General features: G+C 40.8%; 1 protein-coding gene across 9 annotated transcripts in view; it reads right to left on the bottom strand.

Annotated features, from left to right (window-relative positions):
* Positions 1-12,744, bottom strand: part of UBR4 (ubiquitin protein ligase E3 component n-recognin 4) — a 122,447-nt gene extending 109,703 nt beyond the window's left edge. For 8 of the 9 annotated variants that reach the window (XM_074377283.1, XM_074377285.1, XM_074377290.1 and 5 more), the window contains exons 1-8: positions 12,516-12,744; positions 5,654-5,751; positions 4,349-4,452; positions 3,470-3,599; positions 3,239-3,378; positions 2,632-2,734; positions 2,369-2,510; positions 2,080-2,204 (exon numbers count right to left, since the gene is read on the bottom strand). In XM_074377283.1, the coding sequence (XP_074233384.1) occupies positions 2,080-2,204; positions 2,369-2,510; positions 2,632-2,734; positions 3,239-3,378; positions 3,470-3,599; positions 4,349-4,452; positions 5,654-5,751; positions 12,516-12,691 (1,018 nt within the window). In that variant the 5' untranslated portion in view covers positions 12,692-12,744. The remainder of the gene's footprint in view (positions 1-2,079; positions 2,205-2,368; positions 2,511-2,631; positions 2,735-3,238; positions 3,379-3,469; positions 3,600-4,348; positions 4,453-5,653; positions 5,752-12,515) is intronic. The other variant, XM_074377286.1, reaches the window with a different exon arrangement.
* Between the last annotated feature and the right edge of the window lie 3,654 nt (positions 12,745-16,398).

Here is a 16,398-nt window from a genome sequence, read left to right as displayed (position 1 = left end):
TAGTTGATTCTAACTAGTCACATTCTGGGAAAGGTAACTACGGACACAGTAAAAGATCAGTGGTTTCCAGGGGTTAGGGTTGGGGGTAGGAGAGAGGGATTACTATGTGGAACACTGCGGATTTCAGGGGCAGTGAAAATATTGTGTCTGACACAGTGATGGTTACGTGATACTGTGCGTTTGTCAAAACCCACAGAGCTGTACAACACAAATAAGGAGCCCTAATGTAAACTATGGACATCAGTTAGTAATAATGCTATCAATATCGGTTCATCAATTACAACAAACGTGTCATATTAATGCAATACGTTAATAAGGAAAACTATGTGCAGGGAAGAGAACATATGGGAACTCTGTACCATCTGCTTTATTTTCCTGTAAACCTGAAACTTCTTTAAAAATGGAATCTATTAATTTTAAAATATGTACTAAGATTTTTAAGATGATGGGAAAAAAATCCCCCAATTAGGATTTCTCAGCGACATCAAAGCTAAATCCCTTTCTTTAAATCAAATCCCACAAATGATCAGATTTTAACAACAAACCAAGCATGGGCTCTTTGAACAACTAAGAATTTTTAAGTAATCTTTAATCCTTGTCAATTATGTACACTGAGAGCCTTGTGATATTCAAGAAATTCTGTGAAAATTGAAATTAATAAATCCCAAATCTAAAACTTCAAAAATCAAAGACAGAGAGCTAGGAAATAAATGTGAGAAATAGGCTTGGAGAGCACGCACTGCCACACGTGTCCTGGGCTCTCCCTTCCCACTGTAGCCGCTCTAGCTCTGGCCCCTCACATGTCTTGCCTGAGTGGCTGTAAACTTCTCCTAACAGGTCGTCCAGCCTCCCAAATTCCCCCACACCAATACCCTGCATATTACAGCTTGAATGTGCTTCCTAAAGTATCTCTCAGATCATATCACACTTCAGAGTCTTTAATGGTCTCTATGGCTACAGGATATGGTCCAAATGACTTAAGACTGCCAAGCCCTGTGCAGCTGGGTCCTCCTTCCTTTCCAGGTATACAACACCCACTAACCTCTCTCTCTCTCTCTCTCTCTCTCTCTCACACACACACACACACACACAGTATGTTCCCCCAAACTCTAGCATTCTTTAATTCTAGAGTTTTTTAGGTCCTGCTTTTGCCTCTGCCTAGGGATAGCCAAGCTGAAATGCTATCTACCCTCCAAGACACATCAACAGAACTCCTTAGTGACTACTGCCTTCTCCGATTGAAAGTGCCTTTATCTTTATATTCCTATTTGCACAGAGATGTTTAAAATAAAGCTATTCAAAGAAATGATTAACTTCATCAATTTCTTTGTGCTCCAAAGTTCCGGTTTCCAAGACTGTTCAAATCCCTACTCACAAAACCCAGTAAACAGCGGAAATAGTTATACCTCCCAAGACATACCAGGACTATAGCATTTAAAACTAAGGATCAGTAATTGGGTTAAAAAGTCATTGTAACAATAACTTAAAAGAGAGTAAACACCAGCTGTCAGGCCCCACTTCCATGGCAGCATAATTAACAGGAAGAGAGGGGATTTTGTGGGAGCAGGAAGAAAAGACTTTGTATTTATCAATATAAACAGATACCACCTGTTCCATGAAGCCCTCCTCAAACCTACTCCCACAGCAAGACTCAACCTCTCCCTTCTTTGTGTGCCCATCATATTCTACACTTCCCTTACTGCCTTATCACCTTCTGTCTTACATTATACAATATAGTCCTCTCATTCTAGAATGCTCAGATACAGGCTCCTTGAGGGCAGGGATTACATACTGCTTATCTCAATATCCCAAGAGCACTTGGCATTTTGCTTTTTACACAGTAGACACTACGTGCACATACTATGAAACTCAAATATGCACATATGCCAGCAGTTGAACAATAAGGCAATTTACAAGATTCCTACTGAGACCTCATTTCACCTCTATGAGATATAAGATGATCCTTGGGGGAAGGGACTAAGTAAAGGGGGAGAGAGTACTCAGAAGGACCTCATGGTTTCTGGAAAGTATAATCCTGCTTGACTGAGAAAGTGAGATCAGATGTGAATAATTTCGCACCTGCATACAAACAGCTTAGGCTGAGGACTGTCACATCCTGCAGACGAGAAGGATTGAGAGGTTCCAGCACAGGTAGAGAAAGGGTATCCAATGCCATGGTTACATCGATCACCAGTGAATGAAAACTGGAACACAACAGAAGAGAAGATTAACAAAAGTGTCTCTCTGAATGACTTGCTTCTATAATCTAACAGCTAAAGAAAGTCAGCATGCCAGAGAAATGAACTAGCTTCTCTCTTTTTGAGAGCAGCATCAAAATATAAATCATATGCACCCTGGAGCACCTTACCCATTACGAACAGCAGTGGCATCTGCTACTGTTGCAGGCATGATGAAGAAGGAATTGGCTAACACTGCATCTTGAAACCGATTGATGTAGCGGAGGAAATACGGCAGGTTCAAACACACGCGCAGTAGCTTCTCGGAGCCACCTGAATTAATGAAAAGGCTCAACCTTACAAACAGGTTTCTGTCTGCTGCTTGATTCTTTTCCACTCAAGTGGTTTTTCAAAGCAGAGAAACCAGCCTTCTGACAACAATTAAGAGTCTCACCAAGCTCCTGAAGACTAGCCACATTCTGAGCTATGAACACATTCTTGGTTTTGATAGCAGAGGCCTGATCTGTGGATGACTGCTCATCACTTTCTCCTTCCGCCTGAAGAGAAACAAAGGATGTGAAAGGCCAACCAAGATACTATCATCTCTTGAATGATGCCCTCAAGCTCAGAACCAAACCAACGGTCCAAACTCAGCAGCAGCTCCATGGATACTCTTCAGACTCCCCAGTTAATGAGGGTGGAATTCCTCCCTAATGTTGGGGAGGACAAGTTATTTTCCCAAGAGGAGGGGAAAATACATAGTTTTAAAATATGTATATTCTGTAACTAGTATAAAGTGATGTCTTTAACAGGCAAGAGCACATGCTCTGTATATCTGCCTATTTGCAATTGAGAAATGATAGAAGAATGATCATCAAAATATTAATGACTAGACAGAAGACACTGGGTGAGTGTTACAGATTTTGGGTTTGTATTCAACTTTTTTCTTACCACAGGCATGTTTATCATTTTATATTTTAAATATAAAATGTTAGCTATTTTTTCCTAGTATCATCATCTTAAACTCCACAGGATGAGGCCATTTGGCTGAAGTAACTCACTGGAGCCTGTGGACCTACGGGCGATGATGCTACAGTCCTAGGGTTGAAAACTGATGTCAGCTGGTTCACAAAATTCATCTGGACCTCCTTCTGCCTCAGCTCTGGGCTTACTGGTGAGGCCAGCTCTTTCTGATCTTCCACTACAAAAAACAAAAGCAAGAGAAGAGATGAGGGGAGTGCCCCTACACGGCAAAAAAGGAAAAAGCTGGCCAGGGAAGTGGGCACTCTCACCATCTGAGAGCGTCTTCACTGTCTGTGGCAGCTTGGCCGATTTCATCATTGCTGTAAACGTGATAATTTCAGTTCTGTCCAGTCGGCTACAGCCAGTGCAAAGGCCCTTGATGAGGAGAATCAAGTGTTTCTGAAAAGAAAACAAATTCAAATAAGTCTTTTAGAAGAGCCTACTCTTCTGATACTCAGGAACTGCAAATCAGGAAAAAAACACTAAAGCAGAGACCGCAAGCTGTTGGTCCTCAGACCATACTGCTTACAAATTTGTCCTAATGGTCTCACTGTGTTCTTTTTGTTGTTGTTGTCTTAATCTGAAGTTATGGCCAACCTTTTAAAACACAGAAGGTTTAACACACAAATCCAGACTTCCTGTCTCTCTCAATAATTCACAAGGTAGACTCACTTCGAGTCTCCTGAGTGGCAACAATCAGCTAGAGCCAAGTAGTGACTGGCCCCTTTATAGCTAAGTCATGCACCTGCCTCAGCTACCATTGACTCATTTTATGTTACTTGCCTGGCCCCCACAGGCATATAACTGCAATCCTTGAAAAGGCCTCTGCAGCCCTCTGTACCAGAGGTTGGCAAACCATCACCCCAGTTCAGCCCACTGCCTGGTTTTGTAAATGAAGTTGACTAGACCACAGCTATGCTCGTCCATTTATGTATTGTCTGCAGCTGCTTTCACACTACAAAGCAGAGTTTAAAAGGCAGAGACTAGCTGCAACAGGGGCTGGACGGTCAGCAAATCATTTACTATCTGGCCTATTACAGAAAAAGTTTACCAACCCCTGCCCTATGGCATCCCTTCTCCATCATTCCACTAGCCAGTCACAAGGCCGACCTTAAAGTAAGGGCCAGAAAGGGGCCCATCACACTTACCTGGGACACAGCACAAGCCTCATCTGGATTCTCCAGACGTAAGAGAGAAAACTCAATCAGGACTTTACAGGCTGCTGCCACCGACTGAAGTTGGTTCCGGGGAACTGAGAAAGTAATAAGCTTTACTTAACCCCACACTGCTAAACTCACTTCAGCCTCACAGTCCACAAGTCAAAAAAAAAAAAAACCAGTACTGAGCCCCGTAAGACCAACATTCCCAATAGCATTCTATGATAATAATTATCCAGAACCAACAGCCCAACAGGCAACTAAAGGCATCTTGGCATTGATAGCCATCAATTGCTCATAGATCAACTTAAAGATAATTATAATATGAAGTACATCACAGTGAGTACCAAGCACTTCAAATATATTAACCCCCTTAACCCTTAAATCAATTCTATGAGGTAAGTATTACTGTTACCCATTCCTCTCCCTTTTTTTAAAGGATAAGGAAATTAAACCACAGAGGGGTTTAAATGACTTGCCCAAAGTCACATATCTATAGAGTCAAATCCAGGAAGCCTGACTCTGAAGTTCATGCTCTTCTTAACCACTAGAGTATACAACCTCTCCTTTCCCTTTTTGCAACAGGCTTCCTACTCAAAGTTTCCCCAAGCTAAGTGATTCTACACAAGCAGTCAATGACTATGACAAACAGCACTGGACACTGAAAGATTACTCAGCAACCCTGTAACTTCCTTTCACTTCACTTGCTTAGCAAACTATTTAAGTAAACAAATAATTAGAATTCTTCAGAACTATGAGTTAGGATGTTTTTTAAAAAGTGAAAATGCAAAATTTCAGAAATAGTGGAAAGTAAGGGCTTGGTCACTTTGGGGACAGAAAAGTTTAAAAGATGGGGAACTGAAGTTGAAATTCCTTCACATAGCAGAGAACACGAAAGAAAAATTTAATTTCTCACCAAAACCAAATCAAGAATAGAGCCTTGGGTAGTGGCTGCTAACCCCAGGTCAGTATCCACCTAATCCCCCAACTCCCACTCCCTGAAATTAGCACAGTAGTAGTCACGTGTGTGAAGGCAATAAAATGCTTTCGATTTAAAAGGCAAGGTTAACTTAATGGGTTATGAAATAGATGTCCAAATCAAACAGTTTTTAAATCCTTTCTGCTTGGCCTAGGTAAAGGAACGTCAAGCTCCTTATCAGATAGACAGTTGTCTCCACTCTTGGATGAACCTGAAACAGACTTCATTAACAACTTGTTCAGACACCCTAACAAGAGGATACACAATACCCCCATTCACAAGCCCTTATAAGCGAGTAACAAGAGAGGAATACTTACTAAGGCTACAAACTGTTGTAATATAGTGCGTGGAAAGTGCAACGAAAGATGAGTAGAATGGCTCGTACTGCTTCTCATGGTGCAGGATTTCTGATTCACTGCAAAGAAAATAATTCAGCCAACATTCACTTAGTGCTTACTATATGCCAGATACCCTACCTCTTAATAGGCATTACCTTACTTAACCCCTGCAGCAATCCTGCTTGGTAGGCACTGCTATCACCCCTAAATTCAAGCTGAGAAAGTGAAGCTTAGAGAATGAAAAGTAAGTGCCTTGATCAAGGTATCAGGCTTAGTTAAGTGGCAATGGTTAACAAACAAGAGAACCAAACTCACTTAGAATTAATGTCAAGTTAAAAAAACAACAGGATACCACTCTGTCCTATATTACAGATTGGCAAAGACCAAAAGCTAATTATGCCACGTGCTGGCCAAAAGCAGGTAGAGCAGAGCATTCAAAACACTGTTAGCGGAACACAGACTATAGCAACCCATTCTGAAAACCAAAGAAGGCCAGTTCATAATGCAACAACATTAGAAAAATCAACAACTCAAGGGAAGAGATCATCTGATGGGTCTAGAACCCAAAATTTAGGTACCAGAGTTCTCCATTTCTTTCCCAACTCCCACAGGATACAACTAGACCATAGCAAAATGATTTTTAACCACATCCCTTATCCTTAGCTAAGGAAATGTCCTCTTCAGTGAAAATCTGGAGCCCAACTAGGTTTAAAAGCTGGATACATTTATATTATTCTATTAAGTCAGATGCTAGTCAGCAATCCAAGAAACGAGAAGGCAAAGAAAACACTAAAATGTACCTTATTAAATGGAAAGAGGAGAGCAATGTAGCTAAATGGTTTCCTCAGTAAGTTAATTCTCCACCAAGAACTATCACCCAAGGAAGGGAAATGTAAACAGTCAGGACTCTGTCCACTTGCCAAATCAACACAGGAGCCAAAAAACACAAGTTCAACATTTGGAAGGTGCCAATGTTAAGTGCTGAATCACCTCAAACAGCAGCACTTAAAAGCCTGGCATTGCCAACTCTCTGCTATTTGGGGATTTATCAAGGATAAACAGGTATTTATCAAAGATTAGTTCCTTATCTTGGAATAACTCCCTCAACAAGAAAAAAAATATTTAGGCAGCACCTTCGTATTTATTTATTTATTTATTTATTTATTTATGTGCAAGGACATTCCTGTCCACCAATTATCATTTCTCCCTATTTGTCAAATGGACAAGAAGGAAATAAAAACCCTTACAGAGCAAGCAGTACTCAAAGTTTCCGGGGGCCACCACATTGGTAAGGGTCACATCCATTCAGCAGAGAACTCCCTGCCCCACCGCTTCTATCTCGTATGCATGGTTGTTCCTTCATTCCCACCCTTACACTTTAGTATTCATTGCTCTAAAGTTTCCCTACTCTGTAATTTGATAGATTTTTACTACATATTCACCTTCTCTGCTTTACTTCAAAACTTTAGAGCTGCTTACTCCCATGTTTTTCAGCTGAACAGGTTTACCAAAACTAAGAGAAAAACTGCCCATCCAAAAGATGAACTTATTCCCATCCAGATAACAAAATATTTGTAAAATATAGGACTAAACTCATTTAATTGCCTGGTTCAATGTTGCCACACTGTGATTTAACAAACTCTACTTCCTATCCTAGAAATACATTAACCACCTTATTCCAACCAAGAAACAAGGAGAACGCCTTTTGGGGAAAGATACAGATTGGTAATAGAAAAAAATGGAGCAGTCTTGAGCTCCACTTACCATCTGCTTACGGCAACAAAGGATAAACCTGGGGAAATTAGTTTTAAAAAGATGTGTAGGAGAGAGTAGACAGGTGGACATGTGGCTCAAAGGACAATGTCCTATCTCTTGATTCTAAAGAAACAAGTGTGTGTATGAGTAACCTGATGAAGGTGTGCTACCTTGCTTCCTTACACCACCCTCGTTCCCCAAGAACATGACAGACACCAAGACACCAGAGGATGCAAAGAAATGGAACAAGGGAACAAAGGGCAAGATGTTAGGTAAAAAGAGGAAGAATGAAGAAGCTGACGGCAAATACAACACAGAGGAAGAAAAATAAGGAGACTTAAAGGAAAAAAAAAAATCTCACCCCTGGGCAGTCAAGCTATTTTCCTCAAATAACTGCTTATCCTAACAAACTCTGCAACAAAAGGATCACAGAGCCTGAAACACTGCTGAAAAGACAAGGAATCTGAAGCGTTCACAGTCCATACAAAATAAACGCAAGGCAGAGCAGAAAGGGCAACAACAGCTAAGCAGCCAGGTCAGAGAAATCCAATTTGACATGTAACTGAAAAAGAACTGGCAAGGGTCTAGAAATATCTAGGCTTTTTAGGAAGAGGCAGAAATCTGAGAGGGCAAAATAAAAGATGAAGGATTCACTTCCCTTCTCCCTCTTAGATAACATACTACTCATATCTTTTCTGTAAACTGTGGAAACTCCACAAAGCCCTTTCCCCTTATCAGAATCATAAACTCCCGAGTACAGAATCCATCATGCTTGTTTCAAGACACTTGCAATCATGAAACCTGTAAGCATAATGAATACATTATATTCATTTGAAAAATACATACTTATTGAACATCTGCTGTGTCACAGGGTATTTAATACACGTTAACTAAAGAACTGAGAGTTTTCACATACATCCCTCACAGTCTTGACAAACCTGTGTGGAATGTGACACTAAGACATGGAAACATTACCCAATCTCACAACTACACTCATCATTTGGTGGCTGGGTTTTTTTTTGTTTTTGTTTTTTTTCCCTGTAGGTCAATCACAGACTTACGTCCTACAGCAAAAAAACTCAACCAGTCATGGCATTGGTACATCCCTCTTTCCCTTTCAAGGTTTTTAGGAAATGACTCGATTTTTAATGGGGAAGTTGCAACAGCTTCTGTCTTCCCAAGCAGGTCTCTCAGGCCTAATTTTATCAAACAGCTGGGAGGCAGAGACTCAAGGAGGCTTATCATTAAGAAAGCCAGGACAGACTGGGAAGGACTGGCTTGGGAAACACACTTTTTTTTTTTTTAAATCTACAAAGACTCAGTCAAATTGTTCAGTGACAACCACATTCACCAACATATGTTGCACAGTTAAAAAAGGAATTCTATATTGGATGGTATATAAGGCTACATTCAGCAATTATACTAATTAAGCTCACATACGGCATGTGCTCCATTAAGCTAATTCGAGCTTCATTTCTGGTCTAGAAAAATAATGGTGTTTAAAAGATTTCCAGTCTTTACTACTAAAAGACATGCTAGCAACAGGTAGTAGAAATGAAGTTACCTTTAAGTAAACTGAGATATCTTCTTCTCTTAAAAATCTAATGACACTTTTGAGAGTACGCTTCCCAGTTTACCCATGTTAATCTATCCCTCCTTTGTTTCAATTTGGTTATAAAGTCAAACTTAACAAACAGGGTCTGGATTTAGGAATTATCTACCTTTTATTCAAACCCAAAGGTCAATTTCAAGTGTAAAAGTATGAAAAAACAGACAGAAAGTAGACTAGAATGGTGGAGTACTGAGAGAGGAGGGCACGTGGCATAGTCTCCTAAAGTCAAAAAGGGAGGAATTCAATGGACGAGCAGGCCACTGGATAGGGAGTAAGAGTTGGCATGATGAAGCCAGGGCATGAAAAAGGGAAGCAGAGGGTAGCAGACTGCAACAGAAAAATAGGTCCCTGGAGGCAAGGAAGAAAAACCTTAGAAGCATAACAACAGAAAGAAACACAGGAACCACAGGAGATGGGAGCAGCCATCACAGAGTTAAAGTAACAGCCTAGGCACCTAAACCTTTATTAACTACAAAACGAAGTGAACTATAGCATCTGCGTAGTGCTGGCTCTAACCTGGTCCTGTACTCAGTGGCCATAACTTAATGTTCAAGAAATAATTCCACAATTCTGCCACCCTTATTTCATTTTTTTTTTGAAAGGCAAATAAAATTTCTGAGAAACAGAATACTGGTAGTAGGGTATGGATTTCTGCACTCCAAACCAGGGGCTGGCAAACTACAGACTGCAGGTCAAATCTAGCCAGTCATCTATCTTCGTACCGCCCATATTTAAGGATGGTTGTTACATTTGTTTTTATGGCTAAAAAAAAAAAGAAAAAGAAGTATATTTTGTAACATGTAAACTCACATTTCAGTGCCCGTAAAAAGAATTCTGGAACACAGCCACGCCCATTCATTTAGTAGCGTATGTGGCTGCTTCCCCCTACAAGGGCTGAGCTGATGCATGCACACGACCCTGTACAGCCCGCAAATACTTACTCTCTCACCCTTTACAGAAAAAGTGTTCCAACTTCTGCTCTACACCAAACTGAACACTTGACATGTTTAGCTGTTTTAACTGTAAAAATCTTGTAAGCCAGGTATTTCTTCTGGAAATGTCTTCTGGAAATTACAGAACCATGTCACAGCAAACCATAAACAGTCCCATGAGTAAGAGTGTGAAGATATGTTATTGAGGGAGGGAGAGCGGAGGGAAGAGAAAGAGAGGAAGGGAATATGGTTTCTGGGGGAAAGTGATCTCTCAGACAATAAGTGCAACCTTAATAAGATCATACTGCTATCAGAGAGCCTGAAGAGGACATGTAACAGGATTCCAAAGCTGACTAAGCCGCAAAAACCACAACACAGACTTCAAGGATCTTGCCTTCCAATAAAAGTGCACTGGATGGATCTAGAGATGATCATACTAAGTGAAGTAAGTCAGACAGAGAAAGACAAACATTATACAATATAACTTACATGTAGAACCTTAAAAAAAATAAGATAAAAATACACTTATTTACAAAACAGTGAGAAACAGACTCACTGACACAGAAAACAAATTTATGGTTACCAAAGGGGAAAGAGAGGGAGAGATAAATTAGGAGTTTAGGATTAAAAGATACACACTACTACATATAAAACTGATAAACAACAAGGACCTACTGTATAGCACAGGGACCTACATTCAATATCTTAAAATATCCTATAATGGAAAAAAAAACTGAATATATATGTAACTGAATCACCTGAAACTAACACAACATTGTAAATCAACTGTACCTCAATTTTATAACATAAAAGAAAAAGAAAAAGTATGTTACTAAACAGCCATCAGTTTGTACTTCTTTTCTAAACCATGAAATGAGTTCTTACTAGTGTCTACAAGCAAAGGCAACCCTTGATTATCTTAGCTATACAGGGTGTAAAAGAGGCCCCTATCACTTACTGGCAAAATTTAAACATACTTTGATGTACTTGGTTTTGGCTCTTTCCACAGGTTGGAGGGAGTTGGTTAAGTATTATAGTTTAAAAGATATGGGCCAGTGGGGAGGGTTAGCTTAGTGGTAGAACACATACTTAACATGCACGAGGTCCTGGGTTCAATCCCCAGTATCTCCATTAAAATAAAATAAATAAATAAGTTAAAAAAATTTTTTTAATTAAAAGGCATAGGCCCATAATGTCAGATGTTTGGGACAGTGTTAACAAATGACTTTAAAACCTACACAGCTCATGTCCATGGAAATATAAAAGCAAACGTTCTAAAAAGAGTGGAATGCGATCCATTGTAAGTAGTGTGATGAGTGTATTTCAGGAAAAGTGCCACTAATCCAAATGTTTAAAACAGTTAAAAAGAGGCTACATAATTTGAGAGCAGTATCTTTGATATTTGTTTACATCTCCAGAAAATTCTTGGCTAAAAGATTAGATAGAAAAATCCATCTGTAAAGTTAACTGTGAAGTTACCAAACCCAACAATTATTTTATTATAATTATTTTTTAAAACCACATCCAAAGCATCACAAACCTAACAATAAACACCATAATAAACAAACTTTTCAAACTACGGGTCTCCCTTGAGTAATAAACAGCAATTTCTAACCTTCTGGATAACATGAAGATGCACTCTTGTTGGCATGAAGCTAAAATAACCCAGTTAGCAATTTCAGACAGTTGCTGAAGTAAGGTTTGGCTAGAAAAATGAAAGTGAGATCGAAGGCATGTCTACCACTAAACTAATAAAAGACTGCTCTGCGCAAGGTAAGATAGGAAAAGGCAGGGGCTCTGGTATCATGGCCTCTAAGAACACAATTCTCACAATCTAAGAATCTCTGTATAAAAAGATAAAACCATGTAGCAACAAAAAAATAAACAGTCTCGTTGATAAGAGTCTGAAGATACTTTATTGAGAGGGAGACAGCCCAAGTACACTGTTTCAGTGGGGAAATGATCTCCCAGACTAACACACTGAAATGTTTTTAATCAAAGACCGTTACAGTAGCAATATACCATACGTGCAACCTGAAAAAGTCATCAATGGTAACCAGTGGCTTCAGTCACAGACTAGCACGTGCCCCCAGTGATTACAGCACCGCGGAGACCGTTATTAAATTATGTGGTAGAATTTAAACCCCGTGCTCCGCTCTGGCCCAAGCTAGAGGGGTAAATGCGGGCGAGAAATGCAAACTCATCGGTGCTTTGACCTTAACACAGGGGCAGCCCCAGCGACATTCCTCTAAGAGCGCGATGCACCTCAAAATCATTCCCAAACCGGCCCAGCCACGCCCTCCCGAGAGAGCGTCCTCAAAAGTTTTGCTCGGGAGGGAAACTGAGGCACAGGGGATTTACCCAGGTTGGCGGAAGGAACGCCAGACAAGCCTTCGTCTCCCAGGGCCGGGGAATCCCGAAGCCGTGGCTGGGACTAGGGTTCCAGAGCGGCAGAAGGCAGCCTGAAAGCGGGTCCAGACCCTCTGGCACGACCTCCCCTCCCCCTCCCGGCGCCCGCCCGGTCGGGGCCGCCGCCCGGTACCTCTCGATGACTGAGGCCACCAGCTGCGGCAACTCCTTCATCTCGAAGGCGGAATAGGACGCGGATAGCAGGGGCCGCACAGCCACCTCCCAGCCCGGGGTCGTGTCTGACCCCGTTGCCGGGACCCCGGGCGCCGGCGCCGCAGCCGCCGCCTCTTCGCCGCCGCTCGTCGCCATCTTCCGTCGTACTACTGCGGCTCCCTCCGGGGGTTTGCCACCGGCCCAGCACCGCCTCCCGGGAGGGGGCGGAAGTGACGCAATCGGCGCGTCAGACTGCGCGACGCGGTCGCCAGCCAAAACACGCGGCGCGAGAGGACGGCCTCCCTCTGCTCTCGCAGGGGGAGCGTGGCGCGGCGTTGGGGGTGGATCCGAGGGGCTGCGCCTGCGCGGGACGCAGCGCTTCTGGTGAGGGCGGCAGCGTGAAGTTCCGCGCCTGCGCGCTGGAAGTCGTTCCTGAAGTTGGGAGTTCTAGGGCTTCCAGGCACCGGGGAAAGGTGAGTTGGGAACTTAGTTTCAGTTGACAAGACCAAGGCAGCGAAGTAGACCATGCATCGGTGAATACCATGGTCCCGGCCCGAGACAGCTAAGGATGAGAAGAGGAGGTCGAAGCCTAATCATTCTCACCCGCTTCTTCCCCTCTCTGATGCGTCCCCATAGTTAATACTAAAGCGCTTCAGTTTACAAAGCTCTTTCTGCTTCTCACACCACCTCTCGCTGTTACTGTAATCACTGGTCCTTACTTTCTTCACGCTCAAATCCCTTTTATGTTTTGGTTACCCTCATGAGTAATGTTACCAGCTCGCGTTTGCATCGCTCTTTGCGATTTGCTGTGTAACGTTCCATTTCCCCCGCTCTTCTACTAACAAAGAATGTAACCTTTTATCTACAGGGTATAATGTCTAGATTTTTAACGACAAAATGATCTGGGCTTTAGATCTAAGAGAGAAAAGCACTTTGACTCTGGGAAAGGTATGCGTGCCTTGAGGGCCTTCTTGTGTTTGAGGGCTTGATGAACAACGTCAAGCTCGAGGCCCTGAGATTCTCCCCCAAGGTTTGGAGGAGCGCCTTTTGTTCCCGGTATAACGCTGAAAAATAAATTGGTACCTGGTGATCAATCTGGACTTTTAGTAAGAAAAGACCTACTTTACATTAGAAATAAAATGCAGCCAAGTCAAGGCCGATCTTGGAGGAAAACGTGGCTTCATTAATAACCGTAGGGATTTTCCTTTAATGTCTTCCGTATATCAGGGTCAATAATAATTAACAACAGATTTCTTAAACATAAAAATAAGAAAAATGAAAGGCATAAAAAAATAACCTTTCTGGAACACAGTAAATATGGTACCACTGCAAGACAGAGAACAGAGCCCTAAGGAGAGGCTGGAGACAAGGCATTTTTGTAGTGGCTCTTGGGACATTAATTTTATTTTACCCAAAGGACAAAATTATTCTGCAAAGGTTCTCTTGGAGAGGTTTCAGGAAATAATAAAAGAGTAAATGATCCTACTCCCTTCCTCCTCCTGCTGCTGCAGCTGGAAGAGAATAAAAAGGCAAATACAGACTACCACAGGGACATTTGCACCTGCTCCTGAACATATTTTTAAAAATACTTTTACTATTTCTGGTTTGTAGATTTGGAGAAAGCACTGTAGGTAAAGATCTTTCTTTATAAATACCACATTCAGTATTGGAAATTTGTTCTTGTATTGCTGTAAAAATTTGGAATGGCATGTACATTCTAAATTTAGATAACAAAAGAAAGGAACAGGATAAATAGTATACAAAAAGACTTCCAGATAAAACGTCAGCTTCTAGTACTTTGGTCCAGAAAATAAGATAGAAACTGAAGAATAGTAATCCCTTCTAATCCCAAGTGGCTGGGCAAGGCACTAAATAAATTATAAAAGAGATAAAAGAGAAATACATAGTCATGTCACAGGAAATGCAATGAAAGGAAAAAAATTAAGCAGCCATAGCTGAATGGTATAGTTTAAAGATCAATGTGGCTTATAAAATAGATAAACAACAAGGATTTACTGTATAGCACAAGAAACTGTATTCAATATCTTATAATAAACTATAATGGAAAAGAATTGGAAAAATTATATAGATCTATACATACATAATACAACCGAATCACTTTGCTGTACACCTGAAACTAACACAATATTGTAAATCAACTATGCTTCAATTAAAAACAAGCAAACAGGGGTGGGGGGCGGTATAGCTCAAGTGGTAGAGCGCATGCTTAGCATACACAAGGTCCTGAGTTCAATTCCCAGTACCTCCTCTAAAAATAAATAAAATAAGTAAACCTAACTACTTCCCCCGCAAAAGATGTTTTTAAAAAAATAAAAACAAGCAAACAAAAGCAATGTGGGAATGCAGCGTAGGAGGAGGCATGAGACCTGCTGGGAGCTGGGAGAGTTCTGTATCTTGACACAACTCATGGTTCCATGAATACACACACGGTATTCATTGAGCTATGTATGCTTAGGATGTGTCACTTTAGTGGTTATAAATTATCCCTCCAAAAGCAAACAACAAGAAGAGGTGAATGTCACTGCAGAAACAGTACTCAAAAGCAAGAGATATTGGTGTCTTTATTTCAAAAAGATTCCATCTGATAGAGAGTTGCTTGAAATAAATCCTAGGAGATACTGTGTGTTTAGAAACGATTGGATGAATAAACCATCACTATTAGCTCCCAGGGGGGCCAGCAGAAGTCAAGTCAATCTGTTCTTGAGATTTTAAAAGTTATAAGAACCAGCGGTCAGTGCATATTCTGTGGAAACTTCTAATGCAACACTGAATACTACAAATGGAGAACAGCTCCTTTTTGGTAATTCTCAGTGAACAGTTTTTTTTTTTTTTTTTTTTTGAATACCAAGAATATAAGTGAATAGAAAGAAGCCTAATTCAATTTGGTGGTATGATACAGTCATTTGTAATCCGAAAGTATTGACTTTTTTCCCCACAATACTGCATTTTATATGGTCTGAATTTGAAACAAATTCTTCTTATGTTTATAAAAGGACGTATAACACCAAAAAGATACCTTTCATTTTTAAAATGGAAATTATGGTACCACAAAGCTCATTTCCTATATTGATCTTACGAGCATTTGTTTTAAGTAGTAAAGTGCAGTTTGTCAGAGCTCGTGCTCCAGGGCACACCAGGAAAAGGTGGATAGGACTCTCCTGGCATTTCAATCAGTATAAGAATTCCTTACTAAGTCTTCAAAGGCACTGTAGAAATGTGAGGCACTAGGGACAAAGGTCCTAAGGCTTCTATGAAGAAGGCATAACCATTCAGGGAACTGTTTGTCAAGTAGTAGCTTCATGCTTAAGACAGTGGGGAATTCAGAAAAGTTTAACAATCCCTAGGAGACACAGAATGACTGAAATAATAAAATACCAGGATACATCATTCAGGAAATTGTGTGGTTAGTTGCCAGGAAACTCAGAGGTCCTGGGTAGCCAAAAGCAACAGGGAAGGGTTTATGGAGTTTAGATTTCAGACAAGCCAGATACTGAGAAGGGATGAAAGCATTCCAAGTAAAGAACACAGAGAAGGAACAGATTCACGACTTTAAAACAAAACTTTTTAATGAACAGAGATCCGTAAATAAGTCTTGGGGTAAAGATTGTAGTTTATGTAATAAGTTCTTACCAAAGAAAGCAATTTCTAAAGGCAGTGAAATTACAAATCTGAAATTTCTGAGCTGAAAGACACCTTATATACCATGTAATCTGTCCCCTCACACAAATGATGAAACACACTCAGGGGTTAAATGACCTGCATTAAAGTCTTTAACACATATGTTAGGAATTGAGTATTTTTTTATATCATACTTTGTTCTGGAAAGGATTTAGGGAATCTTT

The sequence above is a fragment of the Camelus bactrianus genome, chromosome 13 (assembly GCF_048773025.1).
Source record: "Camelus bactrianus isolate YW-2024 breed Bactrian camel chromosome 13, ASM4877302v1, whole genome shotgun sequence".
NCBI lineage: Eukaryota > Metazoa > Chordata > Mammalia > Artiodactyla > Camelidae > Camelus > Camelus bactrianus.
The sequence above is the reverse complement of the archived record's forward strand: the minus strand, read 5'-3'. Positions and strand labels throughout refer to the sequence as shown.